General features: G+C 40.6%; 1 protein-coding gene across 3 annotated transcripts; it reads right to left on the reverse strand.

Annotated features, from left to right (window-relative positions):
* Positions 1–13,249: 13,249 nt before the first annotated feature.
* Positions 13,250–17,437, reverse strand: LOC122076028 (MDIS1-interacting receptor like kinase 2-like). Of its 3 annotated transcripts, none has more exons than XM_042641301.1 (3): positions 16,357–17,433; positions 14,212–15,801; positions 13,250–13,875 (listed from the first exon to the last, which is right to left on the reverse strand). In XM_042641301.1, the coding sequence occupies exons 1-3, from the start codon at positions 17,078–17,080 to the stop codon at positions 13,568–13,570; spliced, it is 2,622 nt and encodes an 873-aa protein (XP_042497235.1). In that variant the 5' UTR covers positions 17,081–17,433; the 3' UTR covers positions 13,250–13,567. The 3 variants fall into 3 exon arrangements, with proteins under 3 accessions (XP_042497235.1, XP_042497236.1, XP_042497234.1); XM_042641302.1 differs by having other exon boundaries at positions 16,741–17,427; XM_042641300.1 differs by having other exon boundaries at positions 14,212–17,437.
* Positions 17,438–21,852: the final 4,415 nt, after the last annotated feature.

A 21,852-nucleotide genomic window follows, 5' to 3' on the forward strand; every position in this document is an offset into this window, starting at 1 on the left:
GCCAATAAAGGTTAAGGGTTCCTTACTCCCTCCTTTGTGTTTTTTTATTAAAGAATGAACATGATTATCGTGGACTCTCCTCAAAACGAATGGTCTGAACTAGAAGATGACCTAAAAAGTCTAAATATGCATGCCTTTCAAGTTCTAACTAATTAGTTTTATAGCATGCTTGGGATGACTTAAGATGAAAACCTAGTAAGTCCCTAATTCTTTTAAATTTTAGCCAAAGAAGAAGTAAAAAACCAAAATGAAATTCAATTCTGCATCTCTTCCTCGTTAGTCAAATGTCCTTAAATTTTTGAAAATAGGTGAAAAAAACTAATACCTCTTATATTTTTTTGCCTGGCTTCATTTCTTTAGAGACTTAGAACTACACTTTCTTTGTTTTGTCCATTAAAAATAAAAGGAAAATGTTCTCTTGTGAGGGAGTATGGCTCGTGTGCTTGATACATGGGGTCGAATTGATTAGTATCCCATGAAATGAAAAATGATTTTTATGTGAATGCTTCCTCTTGCATTTTCACTTGTTCCCATTAGACTTCATAAATGGGTAGAAATCACGCTTCTCTATAGGAAACAATCTCGCTAAAAGAAAATAGAAGAAGGGGGGGTGGAGAGCGAGAGAGAGAGAGGAAGAAAATTGGAAACCAGGTTGACAAGAGCTTAACTGACAACTTAAAACTTTTCTCATGTATCATGTCATAAGGAACCCAACCAGGTTTTCATATACAAGTCACAAACCATGAACCATAATCCGGAACCTTTCTTATAAGTCCCAAACCAAGAACCGTAATTTGAAATTTTCAAGCCAGTAAAGCTACACAAAAGCTTATAAATTATCCAGAAAAAAAAAAAAAAAAAAAGGACAATAAGAAAACAGATTAGAAATAGGAAAACATTTACCTGAGTAGAACTCAAACCCTATTCTACTTGTCCCAGAGAGCTTTCTTTATCATCGCAAGGGTCTCAATAGCCAAGTCATGCCCTTCCAGAAAGATCTCGAGTTCCCTCTCCTCAACCAGACCCGATTTCTCTTTCTTCTCCACCATCTTGATATCCTCAAACTTCTCCAACTTCTCCACCTTCTCCTTCATCATCACTTCCATATGACAACTGCCTGACCCCATAAACCCTAATTTCAAACCCAACCCCAAAGGCTTTTCATCCTCACTTAGGGGTAATGGCTTCTCATCATTTTCTGCCACTACAGATTCATTAGGGTTTTCTTCAATACCCCAAACCTTCTGGGCTATCTCAAACAGGATCTGATCATGAGAAGCAACCACCGCAGCGTCTGAATCCCTCACTTTTGTGTACCATTGCTGTAGATACTGAAGCTTGCGTACTATTTCCTCTCTGCTATATCGAACAGAGAGGTTTTCTTCGATGACTTCGAAGAGACTTCTATGTGTTTCTTCCGGTGACATTTTGGAGATGTCAAGAGCAGATTTCAAAAGGTTTATCTCATCTTCTTCCAACCAAAGATACGGTGGGGCTTTCCGGCACTGTGGCGGCCATGCTGGCAATGGATGGCTGGATAAGCTTCTTCTTGGACGTCTTGTGGGCGGCATTGTCAAAATTGAGAGAGAGAGAGAGGAGGGATGGTTCTTGTATATATTGAAGTGGAGAGAAGAAATCATCTATCATCAAATGGTTTAGGAGGTATTTGAATGGGCCCAAGCCCAAAGGATGGAAAGAGGAGGAGGGGTTATTTTCATACGTAGATATAAAAAGGGAAGATTGTGTTCATACATTGATATGACGAGTCAGGGAAGAAGGATTTAATGGAGGTGATTCATATAAGGATAGTGATTAGAGATGGGTTGGAAATGAGAATAAAAGGTAAGAATGGCCAGAGACTCAGTCCACTCAGACGCTTTGTTTGTGGGACCCGGATCTGCGTGCGAGTTGTGAACGCGTTAAGCATTTATTTTCTTTTTGTTTCATTCCCTTGAATGGGCAAGAGTCATTTATTTCTGATTTTCCTTCACAGACCTCGTGTCTATGATTTTTTTATTTTTGGTAAAACCATGTGTGAACGATGGAGCATGGAGATGTCCTAAGGTGCTTTGTGGATGATAGCAAGGGTTTGGAAATGGGGGCAGGTTAAATGCATGAACAGTTAAGCTCATGGATTTAGTGCACGGTCTCGGATCTCAATATTGATACAATTTGCCCCATTTTGCTTTGAATTTTTTAAAAAAATTGGATTTTTTGATATTCTTACCCCTAGTCCATACCATTTTATCCAAGGCTGCAACAACGTCAGGTTGGGCCGGGCTTTTAAAATCTCAACCCAAATTTGAGTCCTCTTAGCTAGCTCAGGCACAGGCCTACCCCGAGTCAGTGCCTAAGGGGGTGTTTGGTTCGGTAAATCTTTGGGATGACATTCTTTAGAATAATAATTCTTAATTTTTGGAGTTGTTTGGTTTCACTAGGATGGCCCTCATAAGTGAGCACCCTACTTCCCATGAATGACCATATTACAAAGGATGTGTTTCAAATCTGAGTTTACCTCAACACTTAAACTCAGATTTGAGCAACCTTTTTACCACCTAGTATAAAAGGAGAAAGCGGAAAGAAGTTTTCTACGGAAGCCAATATCTCAACCCGCGAGAAACATGTACTAGCCTCAAGGTAGGGGTGTCAATTCCTAAACCGAACCGGTAAAACCGGCCGGACCAAACCAATAACAACATGGAACGAACAAAACCGAAGCCGTATTGGTTCGGTTCGGTTTGGAGTATTGCAACCCCAAAACCAAACCGAACCACACCAGAACCAGATGAACCCGAAACCAAACCGAAACCGGCTCAAAACCCGGACCGAAAATGAAACCAAACTGGTAAGAAACCGAAACACTCCAAAATTCATTAAAAAAATCAAAATTTGCATAGTTTTGTATACATTTGTATGGAAAGTCGAATCCAAACTGGACCAAAAACCAAAACCAACCCGGTTACAAATCGATGTAAAAAACCGAAGACAAACCGAAACCAAACCGCACCGAAATCGAAACCAAACCAAAACCAGAATTTCCTTATTGGTTCGGTTTCGGTTTTAGCTTTCCCACACCAAAACTGACTCAACCCAGACCAAAACCGAGCCGGACCGACCGATTGACACCCCTACCTTAAGGCAACCAAACGATTTTTCAGAAAGAAAGATAATTCAGAAGAATGTCTATCAAAAGATTGACATTCATATCCGATACATACACCATTTGATTTACCGAACCAAACACCCCTTAAAAATTCCAACATTGGCCTACCTTTAGGGCCAGGTTGGGCTGAGCTAACCTCGATTGGCCTTATCCATTGGAATGAAGAAGGGGGAGGGGTGATGCAGGGGCAAGGTAAGCTTGACTGATCCAGGGAGCAGAAGAGGAGGAAGAAGAAGAAAGAGAATGACACTAGATTTTTCCATTCACCAAAAACAAATGTCTGCAGCAATTAACGGGTCTTGGATGGTCTAGAGCCTTGAGATTGTTGCATATCGCTTACAACAGTGAGAATGATACCAGATTGGCATGAAGGTGCAAAATCCCAAGAGAAGTATTCGACAAGCTAAGATTGGCATGGTGGTGCAAACCGTGCAATACATCCATGCATTACTTAGTTGCACAAGGACAACACAAGCTAAAGTAGAGTAACAATCTAAATCAAGAAAAAAGATTATACAATCAAGCATTACATGCCCCTCCCTCATACTTTGCTCTTATTACATTCCCCTCCCCTTTGTTATCAGAAATTACATTCCCTTCCTTCCTAAAATGTTAAATTTTAATAGTAGGTTCACCCGGTTAAATTTATACCATTTAGTTTGTATAATATTTTTGTAATACCCATATTGCCCTTTATTATTGAGGCACTAGAGCCAGAAGCAATCAAGGTGATCAAGAATCAAACGCTGACCATTTTCTGTGTTGTGCCATTGGTTATAGAACCTGGAGATCAATCTGGTGCAGCTGATTGGTTAACGTGGCTTGACAATCAAGCGAGTCGGAGTGTTTTGTTCTTGTGTTTTGGCAGCCTTGGTGTGTTTTCAGTGAAGAAAATTGCAGAGATTGCTGTTGGGCTTGAGAGGAGTGGACTGAGGTTCTTGTGGGTGGTGAAGAACCCTCCACCAATTGATGGTGGTGGAAGGATGATGACTCCGTGTTGAAATAGTCTATTGGCATTAACATTAATGAGTGTACAATGGTGCTCTTATATAGAGATTACAATTATTGAGTTATAGACAAACTCTATGATCACATGTGGGATCCTATTCTAACTCTGCTGTCTCATGAGGTAGTTTTGGACTACAAGTAGTCTCTAGAGTTTGTGCTCATTGAAAATGCCTATAATGTCGGAGAGGTTGTTGAGTATGAGTATGACTCTAGAGGTTGAGTTTGAGTGGGACGCTAACTGTCCTGATACACCCCCTCAAGGTGGGGATTTGAATGGTCGAATCCGCAGCTTGTCCCGTAGAAAGGAGAACCGTGTAGAGCTGAGAGCTTTGGTAAGGATATCAGCTATCTGGTCATGGGTTGAAATGAACTGCACTTGAAGTTCCTTGGAGGCGACTTTATCACGAACGAAGTGGAAGTCAATTTCAACATGCTTGGTACGAACATGAAAGACTGGATTGATCGAAAGGTAAGTGGCCCCAATGTTGTCACACCAAAGAATGGGTGCAATGGGAACAGGGATCCCTAATTCCTCAAAGAGAGAGCGAAGCCAAGTGAGTTTGGCGCAGGCATCAGCCACTGCTTTGTACTCAGACTCTGTGGAGGAGCGTGCAACTATCTTCTGCTTCTTAGAGGCCCAGGAGATTAAATTAGAACCCATATAGATGACATAGCTTCCTGTGGATTTACAATCCGTACTGTCACCAGCCCAGTCAGCATCAAAGAATGCTTGTAATTGGAGGGAACTAGATTTGGAGATGAACAACCCATGATCCTTGGTTCCTTAGAGATAGCGTAGAATCCGTTTTACTAGTGTCCAATGGTCTTCGGTGGGGGCATGCATAAACTGGCAGGCACGGTTCACTGAATAAGCCACATCAGGCCTAGTGAGGGTGATGTATTGGAGAGCACCGACAATGGAGCGATATCTGGTGGGGTCCGAAAGGACACCCCTTGTGGAAGATACTGCAAAGGTGGTGGCCATGGGAGTAGTGACGGGCTTACAGTCAGTCATGCCAGCCCTCTGGAGGAGATCAGTGATGTACCGGTGTTGAGAGAGGAGGACACCATCAGACCGATATAGGGTTTCAACACCAAGAAAAAAACTGAGACGACCAAGATCCTTGATAGAGAATTCTGAAGCAAGCTGATGAAGAAGAGTCTGAACATGAGTTGGTTGGTTCCCTGTAACCAAGATGTCATCGACGTAGACAAGGACATATGTGACAACAGAGCCCTGCATGTAGATAAACAGTGATGTGTCGGTTTGGGATGACCGAAAATCAGAGCGAGTGAGGAACTCAGTTAACCTGTGAAACCAAGCCCTAGGAGCCTGTTTGAGCCCATAGAGGGACTTGTGGAGGCGACAGATATGATTAGGGCGCAGGGCATCTTCAAAACCCTAGGGTTGAGCCATGTAGACTTCCTTAGATAGAATACCATGCAAGAATGCATTCTGAACATCAAGCTGACGAACAGCCCATCCGTTAGATATGGCCAAGGAGAGGACCGTTCGTATGGTAGTAGGTTTGATGACAGGGCTACAGGTCTCATGATAGTCAAGACCAGGTTGTTGATGAAATCCTTTAGCAACTAAACGGGCCTTATAGCGCTCAAGGGAGCCATCTACCTTCCGTTTGATGCGGTACACCCACTTGTAACCAACCAGATTCATAGTTTCCCTGTAAGGCACAAGAGACCAAGTACCATTATGTAATAAAGCATTAAATTCATCAGACATAGCAGAACGCCAATGAGGAACCTTGTGGGGTTGGGAGAAGCATGTAGGTTCTGTCGGGTCAGGTGAGGTGGTGGTAGAGAGGGTCAAGGGGTCAGCATAGAGATCGTGTAGGGTTCTGGTGCGACGGGGTGGGGTGGTAGAGGAGTCAGGGTTAGGGCCGGTTAGGGTTAGGTGAGGTGAGAAAGGAGGGGATATGGGAGAGGGTGGTTCAGGAAGGGGAGGGTCTGGGGTGGCAGGGAGAGGGATGGGTGGATTTGGGAGGGTAGGCAGAGGGCTAGGGTGAGGTTGAGGGGTAGGTATGTTAGGTGCAATGCCCCATGGGGGAGGGGTAGTAGGAGGGGGTAGGGTTGATGAGGATGGTGGTGCAGTGTGAAATGGGAAGGTAGATTCGTTAAATCTGACATGACGAGATATGTAGATACGACGGGTGATGAGATCCATACAATGATAACCATGATGGGAAGGGCTATATCCTAAGAAAACACATGAGGCAGAACGGGGTTCAACCTTGTGATGATTGTAAGGATGGAGCCATGGATAACAAAGGCATCCAAAGATTTTTAGAAAAGAGTAGTCCGGAGAATTGCCTGTAACTAACTGATGGGGGGATTTGTTACCTATGATAGAGGAGGGCATGTGATTGATGAGAAAGACTGCGGTTTCAAGGGCATAATCCCAGTAAGCCTGGTGAACAACGGCCTAGGATTTTAGGGTAATCCCAGTTTCAACAATGTGCCCGTTACAACGTTCAACTGTTCCTTGTTGCTCATGAGTATGAGGGCAAGATAACCTGTGTTGGATGCCCAACTTGGCAAAATAAGATGAGAGAGTACAGAATTCTCCCCCCCAATCAGTTTGAATGGCCTTGATGGAGCGAGAGAATTGATGTTCCACCAAGGCCTGAAAAGTACGAAAGGCAGAGTAAACATCAGACTTTAACTTTAAAGCAGTAAACCAAATATATTTAGTATGGTCATCAACAAATATAACAAAATAATGATTCCCATTTGAAGAAACTGTGGGGTGGGGGCCCCATACATCACTAAAAACCAAATCCAAAGGAGAAGAACTACGAGTACTAGTTTCACGTAGTGACAATCTACTAGCTTTGCCCATTTGGCAAGCAGAACATAAAGAAGGAGACTTCACGAGCTGATGACCTGATAACATAAGACGAAGCACACGTTCATAAGGGTGCCCTAAACGATGATGCCAGCGATTGAAAGATGAGGTAGAGGCCATATTGGCATAAGGTGACGCTGGAACGGAATAGAGACCATGCTTACTGTGTCCAGTGAAGAGGGTTTGATTGGTCTTCAGATCCTTCACAGAGAAAAAAGAAGAGTGAAACTCAAAGTAAACATTATTGTCACGGAAAAACTGCTGAACAGATAACAAAGAACAAGTGAGAGTGGGAACATGTAAAACATTAGAAAGAGAAAAGGAATGAGAGGGAGAAGAGATGGAAGTAGTGCCTATGTGAGATATAGGAAGGCCCTTACCATTACCAACCACAAGTTGATTATTACCTGTGTATGGATCATAGGTGGAGAATTGGGTTAAGTCAGGGTGGAATGGTGGGTGGCTCCAGTATCAGGGATCCAAGAGGTGGTGAAGGATTGTGGAGGTGTGGGGTGATGGGGTGGAGATGCAATGGTAGGGGTTGAGGGGTAGGGAAGGATGTAGTATGGTAGGCGTTGGGTTGAGGTGGTGGCCTATTGTAGGGACGGGGAGGGGTAGGTAGAATGGCGGCTCTGGTAGGTCCCTGTGGGCGGTAGTAGCAAGTGTCTGTCTGATGATTAGTGCGTCCACAAATTGTGCATGGATTGTGAGCGAATGCATTAGAGTGACCAAATCCAGGAGGACCACGACCTTGGTGAGTGACATGGGTTGATGCATTGATGGCATGATCAATAATGGGAAGGCGTGAGTGGAGAAGGTTCTCGTGACTCAAAAGGAGACCATGCATGTCGGTGTAGGAGATGGGCTCCTTTTGTGCCATCATAATGGAGGCAAGGGCTTGATAGTTAGGGCGTAGGTCCTGGAAGATGTGGATGTTAAAGTTTTCCAATGGGAGGGGCTTCTCTGTAGCTGCTAGCTCATCGGAGAGATGCTTGGCTCGATGGAGAAACTGAGTAATGGTCTCATCTGGTTTGTGAACCAGATTTTGAAGGGAGACATTGAGAGACAGAATCCTGGTTGTAGACGGAGAACTAAATGCAGCATGGAGTGCATCCCAGATCTCTTTGCTAGTGGTCCATCCGACTGCTAATGAAAAGGCCTCTTCAGAGAGAGAGGTGATGAGAAGGCTCATAATAAAAACATCTTGTTCACGCCATGCCTTGGCTTTGATAGGGTCTTGAGGGCAACGATTGTCACTTGTGACATAGTCGATGAGGCGTTGGCCAGTGAGATAGGGTACAACTTGTGTGCGCCAATAAACATAGTTCTTAGATGTGAGCTTTAGAGATATCATATGATGAGCACCAGATAGGGATGTGGGAGGTGGGGATGGTTCGGCCATGGTAGAAGAGGGAGGAGGTGGTTCGGTAATTAGGGATTGGAGTATAGAAAAGGTATGTGAGGGGAAAAGGGGAGAAACGTGGGTTGGGTTTTTTTTTTTTTTTTGAAAGGGAAGGAGGGAGAGAATGTGGATTGTTGGGAAAGAAAAGGGAAGTGGGAATGGTGAAAGGGACGTTGGTCCCTTTAGGATTTTTTTTTTTGGAGACTAGAAGAGAGAAAAGGGACGTGGGTGGTTTTGTTTGGGTTGCTGTTTTTTTTTTGCAAGAGAGGAAGATGGGGAGGCGTGGGTTATTGGAGAGGTAGTGGGGTGTAATAAGAGAAAGGGAGGAAAACGTGGGGATGAGGAAGGTGCTCGGTGGAGCTTTATGCGGCTCGTGATACCATGTTGAAATAGTCTATTGGCATTAACATTAATGAGTGTACAATGGTGCTCTTATATAGAGATTACAATTATTGAGTTATAGACAAACTCTATGGTCACATGTGGGATCCTATTCCAACTCTGCTGTCTCATGAGGTAGTATTAGACTGCAAGTAGTCTCTAGAGTTTGTGCTCACTGAAAATGCCTACAATGTAGGGGAGGTTGTTGAGTTTGAGTATGAGTATGACTCTAGAGGTTGAGTTCGAGTGGGACGCTAATTGTCCTGATATACCCGACCCACATTGATCTCCAAGCTGGATGGAATCTGCAGAATATTGAGAAACCGAATGGTTCTCCAAATCAGCATCCCTTATTGCTGAGTCAGTGACACCCTATTGAAAGGGGATAACGATCTCTGAAGATCCATTCCTGGAAGCATCCTGTCCGCCTGTACTTCCCAAACTTGAGAGACGTTATTGTCTCCTAATATGGAAGGAGATCCTAAGCGAGAATGGGAAGTGGATCTTCCCCGATCTTGACAAATCAATGCCGCCTCCATCACCATACACCGCCTCTACCACCGGTTCAGTGGAAGCATCATCACAGCCACCACCCTCATCATTGAACATTGCTCTAGGGACGCCCATCTCTTTGCGAGGCTGAGGATCTACATGTTTTCTATCACAACATTGATGTATGTATTGACCAACCTTCTTATAATATCCACATCGGCCGAGACTATCTTCATAGACAATTACTTGAGAGAACCAGAAACGAACATCAGTTCCGGGCTGTTTCCTTTCCACCTGAATTTCTTCAACCTTCTTGTCACCACTGCCAATTCGACCATGACTCTGGCGTAGCCTCCCATGGATGCTGCACGAGTGTGCCGGCCAATTGCCATTGGTCTACCAGTTGTCTTCGCAATTGTGAGCAGTATCTTCTCATGCCAATACTCTAGTGGTAAGTCTGGGAAGCGGATCCAGACCATTTTTGTAACAGCTTGTTTATCATTGACATTAAAGTCCCTCCTTCATCTCTGGAACCTGATTAACTGAGATCCAACAGGGACAGAATTCCTCTTCCATATGGCCACCATGTCTGCCTCTAATTCGAACTGCAAAAGAAAAAAACCTTTCCCCATCGGGGCAAAAGCAAATCTTCCCTTCAAAAGCCAGGATTCTTTGGCCTCTCATCTTATATCATCCATGGAAATATATTGAAAATTCGTTCTCCCAATGAGAGCAAACTTAAATTTTTCAGGGCGTTCTTCATAAGCCTCTTACAGGATGATGATTGCAGTTAGGGAACCAACCTGAACAGGATCAGGCAGGTCATCAATAACAGAAAGAGCTCCTCCCACGATCGTGGAATAAAAGGCTTTCTCCTTAGGGGCAAGCAGGGCAAAGACAGGATTGGGATTTGGACCAGCAGCAAATCCCACATGCATTTGTTCTGTCGGTATCCAAAAGTCCATGAGAAGAGATTGTCTTCCTCGATCTGGAGGCCGACCTCCATGACCATCGCCAAGCACCGCTTCACTCACTTCAGCCATCTCTAGATCTCACCTTTGCTCACCACTAGTCGAACCTTCTAAACCTCAGTCTTCATCTTCTTCGATCGGTTCCCAAGATGTCGAGTATATGTTACTTTTTCATTATCATATGTTCGTCAAATATAACTCCAAAAGAGGATACACTCACGTAAAGCAAAAGCGACAAATAAGGGTACATCGGAAATGGAGAGATGGGAAATGGAATATTGTTCATGAGCCACGTTCTACTTAAAGTTTTATTTTCTCTCAACAAACTACCAAACAAGAGGAGTGAGGGTTTTTAACATTTTACTCAACTCAAGTAGAACAATTTAATGTTCTAGACTTGCCGATTTTGTTGCAACTACAAGGAAAAGGTCAAGTTTCATTTGATTCGGACAAGTTGTGACCGAATCTCCACATTTTTTACTCTAACCTATACACTAAATGACTCTTGACCAGATTTTAAAAATTTTTTACTTAACTTGAATGATTCGCCCCAGTCAAAACCTAGTTTTTCAACTATTCAAAAGGTCGTTTAGTCCAACCTCCTTCCTAGAACATGGAGGATAAGAAGAAGTTAGTTGTCGAATTTGACCAAACTTACTTAAAAATATTACCATGAAGTGCTGAAAATGGATAAAAAAAATGTGAAATAAATATTTTATGTACAATAATGTGACTTCGCTATTATGGAATCTAATGGTATTTGTTGATGGAAGGGGGTAACAAATTCCAAAGTCTACTAAGTTAGGTAATACAGGAAAATTATAATTGTCAGGCGGTAGCATAATCGGTTTGCAAATTTTAGCTTCTAGTATAAGGTTCTTGATCAACTCCAACCTTGCATAAATTTCAGTACAAATCCGCTCTTACAGGTGGAAAAATGCAATTCTCAAAGCTTGAAAAAAATATCAAAAATTTTAGTGAAAAGAAGCATAACAGCTCAATGGTTTTAGTTAAGGTGTTGTTTGTTGAAGCAATTTCTGTCATGGCATGTCTCGAGTTTGAGCCCTCCCTCTGTTGTAACCCAACAATCACTGAGAGAGGGTTGAATCAATGAGCCAAATTTTGATCCCCAAAAACCTGTCTGCTATCTGAGTAAGCAAACCTTAATACACCTATCCCTATACCTGTCCCTGTTTGCACACAATCATATGCACACTTAGCCTCTCATAGGCACTTCCAAGTGTGGACACCCATTCGACAGTCCACGCATTTCAATATAAAATGCAAACAACAAGCATCCACAACACAGGGTTTTTACGAGGTTCGGTAATTTGCCTACATCCCCAGAGTAATGCCTTTAAAGGCTTCGTACCTACTCAATACACTACTTTTGACTACACCCACACCCAATTTTTTCAAGCCAAAGCTGAGATAGCACTCGTTGTACAGGTACAATGTGTAGCACCCACTACATGGGAGCACCCACTCCCAGTACTTAGTGGTGCTTAGCACCCACTAAGCACTCAATAAAGAATATAGTAACTTTGGGTTTATATCAATGCCCTACAGTCAAGCCCGACCAAGCATATACATCCACAACTTGGTAGCATGCTTACAATTCATCCACAACTAACCTAGCATGTATACAATTCATCCACAACTAACCCTAGCATACATACATATCATTATACATGTATACAATGTAAATCAAGGGTTAGGCAATCTCACAACCAGTTGCTTGGGATGACTGGGAACTTGCACTGACAAGTTTGGAGTTCACACCTTCTCTCTCCTTTGGCTTCTTGCTCTTCAAAGCAATCACAAGCAAACCCTCACTTGCTTTCTTTTCTTCCTCTTTGGCTTTGAGTCGATGCATCATCAACACACTTCAACCACCTCCTCAAACCCCCATTAATGGAATAAACAAAACTCCCATTGACCAACATAAGCCATTCATGGTTCAACGAACAAAAGGAGAAGCTCCTCTCTTCATTCTTCTTCTTCCTTTGGCTTAGAAATAAAGTATCATCAATACCATCCAATTACCCTTCTAAACCACCATTAATGGAGTGTAAAACAACACACATGAAGCCTTCAAGCTTTTCAATGGTCAATAATGAAGAGAGGAGTTTCACACACAAAATCTGTCGCTTTTCAATCTCTCAAACCATGATTTTTCTCTTCCAATGTGTAGAGCTCGGGGTGCTGAAAAATCTGCAATTTGGTTCACCCAAATTGGAGTTGAGATGAGGGAGATATGGCCATTTGAAGTTGGCACAATGAGATAGCCTGAAATGGAATCTTTGGAGGAGTGGCACTCCCAACAGAGGCACAAATCTGACCGTAGATCTCATAAAAAAGAACCAATTAATCTGAACCGTCAGATTGAAATAAGGGACAAAGAATAGGAGCCGTAGATCTAGGATCCGCTGATGTCATGTTGACGCATGCTGTCAGCCCTTGTGTCAGTGGTCAAAGACACTGTTGATATGCTATTGGCTGGCTCAGCGCATTGTACTGTATGATGTGGGCTTTAATCCATAAAGGAGAGGAACTTGTCAACCGTAAGATCTGGATCTCCAAGATCTAGACAACCCAGATCAAACGGATCAATATCTCAGCTCTTATGCTGATGCATGAGTGATACACACTAGCTTATGTCATACGGTGTAGCACCAAACTATCATAACCAATGCACGAAACCAATGGGGCAGGAGTATATATGTCGTCTTAATTAAGCTTTACTTGGGGGGGTCTGGAAAACCGAGTAAAACCATAGAATCGATTATTGTTTAAAGTGCAAAAAGTTATTTGGTTTTGGTTTAATTTTGATTTGAACATATTTTATTTTGAGCTTAATTGAAATTAAACCGAAAAGCTAGATTAAGAAAATGACACCCTTAACACCACCAAGGCAGACCTGATTGTTGTGTATCAAACTGAACTCGAAAATTGCCATAATATTGTAGTCTTCAAATCATTTTGGACCTTAGTTCGCACGTCCTCAAGCATTTGTTACATTTAAAAACGGATAGATACAATGAAATTGGTCATGGGCGGTGACCTGATCACACAAAGCCCATATACATGAAAAGGATGCCCACTCAATACCACAATACAAGGGATCAAAACAAAAATTACTTAAACAAACTTGAGCAAATCTAGAAAACCATCAAACATGACATGGGAGAAATATGATGAATAAACAATGCCTTAGTCATGCAATTTTCTTTCCAATGAATGTGCTTGATGTCAGCAGGAAGCATATTGCAAGGCAACAAATGGCTTCAAGATGATAATTTCTCAGACACATAGTGCATGTCAGGCCGAGATTGTGGATTAGTGGCTAAACATGATATTGCTAGCTTCATAACAGATGAGAGTTCTTCAACCATGTCCATCGTGGTAGGGGAGAGTCGTTTGTCCAACAAATCTCTCAATAGTATCATTTGCTCTGTTGATGGCAGTGCCGAGTACGACGATAATAGTGTAGAGATGAGTTCACTTGGATGCCTTCCCATCAGCACTTCTAATGTTAGTACCCCAAAGCTATAAACGTCACATTTTTGTGTCACCTTCATTGTGTAGGCAAGCTCTGGTAGGCATGGAAGTCCAGCAAACATTTGATAAGATTCTTAAAATACAGTTCACTAATTCATAAATGTAAGGAATATATCAAAATTTTCAAAATTTTCAAAATTTATTTAATGGGAGTAGTAACTCAATTTTGAAATTTGTGATGATAATGACAAAAAAGTTTCCAAACTTGTAATAAAATTGGCTTGATCGATGAAAATTTTCTCAGTAAAGTCTCACCAAGTAAAATATTAATTACAAGTAGAAAGAATGAAGAATTAGTTATAAGATATTAAAAAATATATATTTCATACAAGTACTATCTATAAATATCTTTAGATAATGAATTTATTACCTGGAGCAACATATCCACATGTCCCCGCCATAGAAGTCCAATCCGATGAATCGGGCTTTAGAAGTCTAGCAGTGCCGAAGTCAGACACACATGCCTCATATTCTTCATCCAGCAAAACATTGTTACTCGATATGTCGCGGTGAATGATCGGTGGTGAACAATCATGGTGCATGTAAGACAAAGCATTTGCCACACCTTTAATGACATTAACCCTTCTTGTCCAATTCATTTCCGAAGCAAGCTCACTATTGTTGAGGATCTTAGCCAAACTTCCTCTCTCAAAATGCTCATAAACTAAAAGGGAGTGTTGTGCAGATGAACAAAAACCATAGAGCTTCACGATGTTTCTGTGCCGCAGTTTTGTCAACACACAAATCTCATTTCTGAATGTTTGTCTGTCGACATTCTCACACTCAGCTTGTAATGGTTGGTGAGGTTTTTTGACAGCTACCACTTGATCTGTTGACAGCCTTGCTATGTATACACTTCCATATCCTCCCGTCCCAATGCAATATTTAGCATCAAAATCCTCAGTTGCTTCAATAATTTCTTCATATACTATTCTTCCGTCATAATTCCATATTGAAAATAAATCCGTAGCATGTGCTGTTGTTCTTTGCTTTGTCTCAACAATTCGTACCCTTCGGTGGACAACATTAGCTATGACAACAGCAAACAGAAGAAATAGCAAACCTAATAATGGAACCAAGACAGCAATCAGGATTTTGTGGTCTGATTTCCCATTTTCTCCTTTCGACAAGGGGGATTTGCAAGGTTGCATACCACTTGCATTGCCACACAGTGCTGTGTTGTTTCTTAAAGCTTCTATTGTAGCATCTTGGAAGGCTTTGTTGTCTGGAAGTGGACCCACAAACTCATTGTAAGATATATCAATGCATGTCAAGCTAGACATTCCATCCAATGCAGAAAAAATGGAACCTGAGAGTTGATTGTGGGAGAGATTTAAATTTTCCAAGTTCCTTAAATTTTGAAACTGCGACAGTATCTCTCCACTGAACCTGTTTTGACTAAGATCCAATAGAGCTTGAAGGTGAACCAGAAAGCCAATTTGAAATGGAATGATTCCATTCAAATTGTTGTTGCTTAAATCCAGATGAAATAAGCTGGAGCAGTTCCCTATTTCTTTTGGTATTTGTCCACTCAAACTGTTTGTTGACAAGTCAAGATACGTAAGGCTGTATAGTCTTCCAATTTCTATTGGTAAACTACCAGAAAGTTGGTTGCCGCTCAGACTCAGAACAAGCAAAGCTGTCAACTCACCAAATTCCCTAGGAATTTCTCCCTCAAGGTAATTTGAAGAAAGGTCAAGTTTACCCAGTTGAGTTAACATCCCAAGCTCTGGAGGTATCTTACCAGTAATATTATTCCCAGCTATCAGAAGAGCTTGCAGATTTTGGCATTGGCCCCAAGTTGATGAAAGTTCACCATGCAATTGATTATTGCTCAAATCAATGTAATTCAGCTTCTCATAAACCCCAAAGTCTTCTGATAAGTTTGCAACAAATTGGTTATTATCAAGTCGAACTCTAAAGAAGCCTGTGCAGTTTTTGAAGCCTTTCGGAATATGACCTGTGAAATGGTTGTTAAATGCAGTGAAGTTTTCAAGTGATCCACTCATGCATAGCCCTTGTGGTAGACTACCTGAGAAATGGTTATCTCCCAATTGTAGGTCAGCTAAATTGGTAAGATTTCCTATTTCTTCAGGGATTGATCCAGAAAGTTGATTTTCCAGCAGGTTGAATAAAGTGAGGTTCTTTAGGTTTCCCAAAGTCGAAGGGAGGCATCCAGTTAAACTATTGTTGGCCATATCTAGGTCAGTGAGACTCGTCAAATTACCTATTTCTAGAGGAATCCTACCAGATAGTTGATTCTGAAAGAGGTGTAAAATGGTTAGGTTTCTCAAATTACCTAAAGAGGCAGGGATTGAACCAGTGAGATTGTTCACAGGCAAGTACAGCTCAGTAAGAGATTTCAAATTTCCTATTTCCTGAGGGATGGAGCCAATGAGACTATTATTTTCCAGGCTTAATTTACTGAGCTTAGTCAAATTTCCTATTTCCCGGGGAATGAGACCTGAAAGATGATTGTTGTATAGGTGTAAAATGTGCAGATCTCTCAGCTTACCTATTGATTTAGGAATGGAACCAATGAGATTGTTCTCGTACAAAGAGAGCTCCTGTAGATTGCTCAAATTACCTAGAGATGCAGGTATGGAACCATTGAGTTTGTTGGAGTACATGGTCAGACCAATAAGATTTTTCAATCTTCCCATTCCGTAAGGAATTGATCCACCGAAATTATTCTGATCCAGATACAAGATTTGAAGACTGGTAAGTAAGCAGATTTCAGATGGAATTAATCCTGAGAGCTGATTCACAGCGAGATCAAGGTAGTTGAGAGCCGAAAGGTTAGCAATGTTTGATGGAACAGTGCCATGAAGTTTATTATTAAAGAGATCCAGATGTGTAAGAGCAGGAAGTGAGGGAAAAGGGAAGTTCTCAACCGTACCTCGCAATCCCTTACTTCGTAAGTTAATTTCAGTGATGCTTCCCCTTTGATTGCAAGCAATTCCAGTCCAACGGCACCACGGGTCAGATCGCAGAGAGGAATTGGTGGCATTAGGATCAAGTAGACTCCATGAATGGAGATCAGATTGGCTTTGGTTGTTGAGACTAGCTTTCCATTTGACGAGAGCATCAGCTTGTTCTACTGCGACAATATTGGTGCCAGTGCTGATGGAACTCAAGGCATAGGCGTTGGAAGAAGAGAGGAGCAAAGAGAAGAACAGAAGGAAGAATATGAGATGGAAGGAGAAGGATTTTAGTACAGTTGGGTTGCTGAAAGCCATGTTTGTGGCTGCCTTCAGTACTTGAAGAGTACTAGGAGCTTTATAGTACGCAAAATGATATATCGTCAGCTACAGGGAGTAAGGTTCTTTTATCCTTACCAATTCTATTTTATTACACTCCCAACCCTATTGTATAGAGAGCTATCCATCCCACTGCGAGTCAAAGTCAATCAGACGTGGAGGTTCTCTTACCCTCATTCCAGTTTTTTCCCCGAAATACTCCCTCCAAGGCCTTGAATTGCATTCTCTAATGTCCAAATGGATGCGGCTCCTCTCCATAGAGGTCATCGCCCAAGAAGTGTCTATAGGAGCTTGGATGTGCCACACATGGATTCATTGTATGTGCATTCACCAAGACCTATATAAGGGTATCAAATAGAAATCAAAACCAAAAATCGAAACCAGTTCCAAATCGAAGATCTAGAATCAAATCAAATTGAATAGAATATGGTTACATTCCAAACTAGGGAATAGAACTGAGCTGGGACACGTATACCTAAAAAGAATTCTTTCTTCTCTTCTTTATACCTATAATAAAGTCTTTCTTTCTTAATTGGATAACACATAAAACTCGAGATTAATCTTGTTTCTAAGAATTTAAAGTCTTTGTCTCTTGAGTGGACGACAAGACTAAAAGATATTTCTGCCAAAGGATGTTGTTAAGACTGTGGTCTCTTGTGATGATGTGTTTTCTCCTTTACACATCACAAATGACTTGGTAGTTGATGAATTTGGGTGTCCTCGCTTTAGATTCAGGATAGCGTTTGTGAGCCTCTACTGATGGTAATGTCAAAAGTGGGGGTTTAGTTCTGATTTATTTTTATTTTAAATAAAATTTGTTCTTCTAACAAAAAAAGGAGTAAAAATCATTCTTTTTTTTAGTCCCTTGAATCAGTGAAAGCAAAAGATTTTCATTTTTAAAGAATTCGAAGACTACACTAGGCAGGAAGTCTTTCTTTCTTCGATAAAATAATACGTTCTCACTCAATAAAGTCTTTTTATCATATGCCAATAATATTTAAAGAAAAAGTTCTCACTCAATGATGGACACTGATATTAATCTTTGTTCCTTGGATTGAAGACAAAAGAAAAAGATCTTTTTTTTTCTTTTTTTTTTTCTTTCTTTGCTTTGCTGCTTTTTTTTTCTTTTTTCTTTTTTTAAAGGGGAAGTCTTTCTTTCTTCGATGGATAATGCCTTCTCACTCAATAAAGTCTTTCTGTCATATGCCAATAATAATTAAAGAAAAGTTCACACGCAATGATAGACTACAGCGAATTGTCAGGGGCCATCCCCACGGATGAAAATCCTCTATTTTTCTCATCCTTGTTTTTCCTTGTTTTGTTACCTGCAGAACACGACACGTGGACAATTTTAACATCAACGGTCAAGGTTGGGTGAGGATTATTACATCCGGTGCGTTGATCTTAAAGTTGTCCACGTGTCGTGTTCTGGAGGTAGCAAAACAAGGAAAAACAGGGATGAGAAAAACAGAGGATTTTTTTCCCCTCCCCACTGGGTTAGACATTAATTGGTTTCGGGTGGCCAAGTCTTTCAGTTTTTGTTTGCGGAAGAGAGAGAGAAGAGAGAGAGAGAGAGAGAGATGTCTCAGAGAAATGCCAGCCGTGGCATGCACTTAAAAGGTATAATGCTTACATGCGTACCCAACACATGTTTGTTTGAAGGATAAAAGGTGAAAAATTTATGAGGGTGAATCCCATATGTTATGAATAAGATGACAAAAAAAAAGAAATAATGTAATATATAATTTTTAATAGAGAGGGTTTATATGAAAAAAAAAACTAGAGGTAGAGAAGAATTCTATAAGAAGCAATAGGAGGAGGAGAGATACACAAGACAATTTTCCATGAAGTAAGTAGGGTGAGAAAAATTAAGTGCCACATCAGCCAGACAACAATTATTGCTGGTAAGTTTTCCACTCACTTATTGAAGCATTCATATTTGTGGTAGTTTGTGGGAAACAAAAACAAATTTCCCACTCTTTTTTATCTTTTCCACATTTTTTCATCAAACAAACAACAGCTAAGCATGGTTCTAAGTATCGATAGCGGATCAGCCATATCGTATTCATATCGACACTTGATCAATCCAAATCATTTTTTTTTTCTAAAGACGATCCTGATCAGTTATTGTAGGTACAATGGATGATAAATCCGGACTGGACCCGAAGGAGCAGACGCAGAGACCGACAAGTCTCAAGGGGTTCGCTAATGATCTATGTACCCTTCTCATGTCGCAAGAAGGTAAATGGGTAAAGAAGAGTCGCCACCTAGAGTCAACCCCGCCCAACCCTAAACCCTGAGCGTGAACTCGGTAGGATTGGGATGGGCCTGGGTTGAGTTTTGGGGACTTAGGGTTGGATTGAAATTTTAAGAAACCTGACCCAACCCGATCCTGTTTGACCCTAAAACAAAATTCCTCACTAATTATGCCATTACTTCTCTTTAATAATCTCCTTTCAAATTTTGTATTATTTCTATAATACGCTATCTTTCCTTAGGTCTCAATCTAACCAAAATGTATTAACTCAATTTTATATTATTACTTTTTCCTATAAAAATTAACCATAAAGGCACATAAGTTTTGTTTCTTAATAAATCAAAAAAGGCATGGTTTTTCTTTTCCCTAATTGTAGGAAAAAAAAAAAATAGGGAGATTTACAAAAGTTAAAATGGAGAGACAGAGTGATTTAAGGAGGAGTAGTAGCAAGTCTCTCTCTCAACTCCTAAATTCTCTCCTTCCCTCCCTTAAGATATCTATCCTCCTTTATGGTAGTAACGTTCCTCTCCATCAATTGTTAGGAAAAAAAAAAAAAGGTTTCACTCAATCCTTTTTCATCTATTTTAATAGTTTTTCCTACATGAAATCCCTCAGTAATTACACCATTACTTCTCTTTATTTAACTCCTTTCAAATTTCAAATTTTGTATTATCTCTATAATACACTATCCTTCCTTAAGTCTCAATCTAACTAAGATATATTAATTCAATTTTATGTTACTATTTTTTAACATGGAAACTAACCGGAAAGGCACATAAAATTTTGTTTTTGAATTTATTATTATTACAACCATAAACAAATTTCTTTTATTTTTATCCATTTTTGCAAGAGAAAATGAAAGGACTTGCAAAAGAGGGAATTCTAAATAGAGAAAAAAAAAAGGTCTTACAAAGACTAGACCAAAGAAGAAAAATAACAACGGATTGAACAGATACTGAAGGATGGAAGAGGATTTGGTGGAAAGGGTTTGTAAACGGCCCTCTTGGGCAGCATTTAATTTTATTAAATTGTCTACTGATTCAATATTTGATTATCATTTGATTGTCAAATGTCTCTCTCCCTTCCTTGCAGAAGATTCATTCACACATAGCCCTTGCCCATATATACCAGATAGAAGACAATAGAGCAACTACAATAGCCCAGAATTTCTCAATTTCAGATTTCTCTGCTCTCGAATCACTAGCCCAACATTTCTCAATTCTCAATTACACAAAAGAGCTACTATAGTAGCACACGATTTCTCAATTTCAGCTTCCTGGGCAAGAAGGTATGTTTTCTAACTTCACTGAATCTGAATCACTATTTTTTTTTTTTTAAACATTATAGAATGGCTCTACTAATGTGAAATCTTTTGTTTGTTGCTGTAGGTACTATCATCTCTTTGTGTAACCCAGTGCATTCTAAGAAGTTAGTTCTGTCCAGAGACTACAAAGTGAAATGAATAGACTTATAGTTGGTTCTAGATTATTTTGAATAAATATAATTCATTTCTTATCTTTTGTTTTCTTCACTAAAGGATCATTTGTATTAAAAAAGAAAAAAGAAAAGAATTACAAGAAATACTAAAAAACTAGAGAACATCTCCACCTACAGCAATACCATCAGAAGAGGGAACTCACTAGCAAGAAAAAGGAAACATACAACACCTAGAAACAAATCTAAATCTAGGTCTTTGATTAAGCTGCACCTTCTAAACATCTCAAATGTCAAAAAAATACATTCATTGGATCTTTAAAGTTCTACCTCTACTAGACTTTAGAGTCTGACCACCAGCTGTTTGAACACTCTTAGAATGAGTCTGCACATCTCTTTCTTTATTCTTTGCAACAACCACCAAAGCATTTATCACTGCCACCTCTTGAAGAGCCCGATCAAAAGAGGAAGCGACAAGTATCGGCTCCTTTGACATCCTTTCAAACTGAGATGAAGCTGGAATAGCCACTCGGCCACCCCTGATGTTGATTCTCCTACCTCCACGATTTTTGCGATGACTGCACACTATAGACCAAGGACCTACACTTGCAACATGACCTTGAGCTTCACCACTTCTCTTTGTATGCTCTTCAAGCCTCTCATATATATGGAGAAGGAAATTCACCTAACTCCTGTCCCGATCCCCCATTTCCTTCTTTACTCGATCCTTCTTTTGAACACACTTCGTACTCACTTTTTTTTTTTTCTAAAAGATCATGTATATTAAAACAAAAAAGAAAAAAAGAAAAAATACAGATATAGTACATCAAATAAGAAGGGCCAGAATGCCCAAACTCACACCTGGAAGAGTAGGGGATGCATATATTCCACCTTTGGCATTGCCATCAACAGAACAAGACATCCACATAGCTCAACCCAAAAACATAAAAATCAAAAGACCTAGCACATTCTCGATCTTGGATGACGAGAAGCATCCATGTCTAAGTCCATTTGAACCAGGGGCAGCCAATTTGAAACTGACGACGAAACTTCAAACCGA

Source organism: Macadamia integrifolia, chromosome 4 (genome assembly GCF_013358625.1).
Source record: "Macadamia integrifolia cultivar HAES 741 chromosome 4, SCU_Mint_v3, whole genome shotgun sequence".
In the NCBI taxonomy this organism is placed as follows: Eukaryota; Viridiplantae; Streptophyta; class Magnoliopsida; order Proteales; family Proteaceae; genus Macadamia; species Macadamia integrifolia.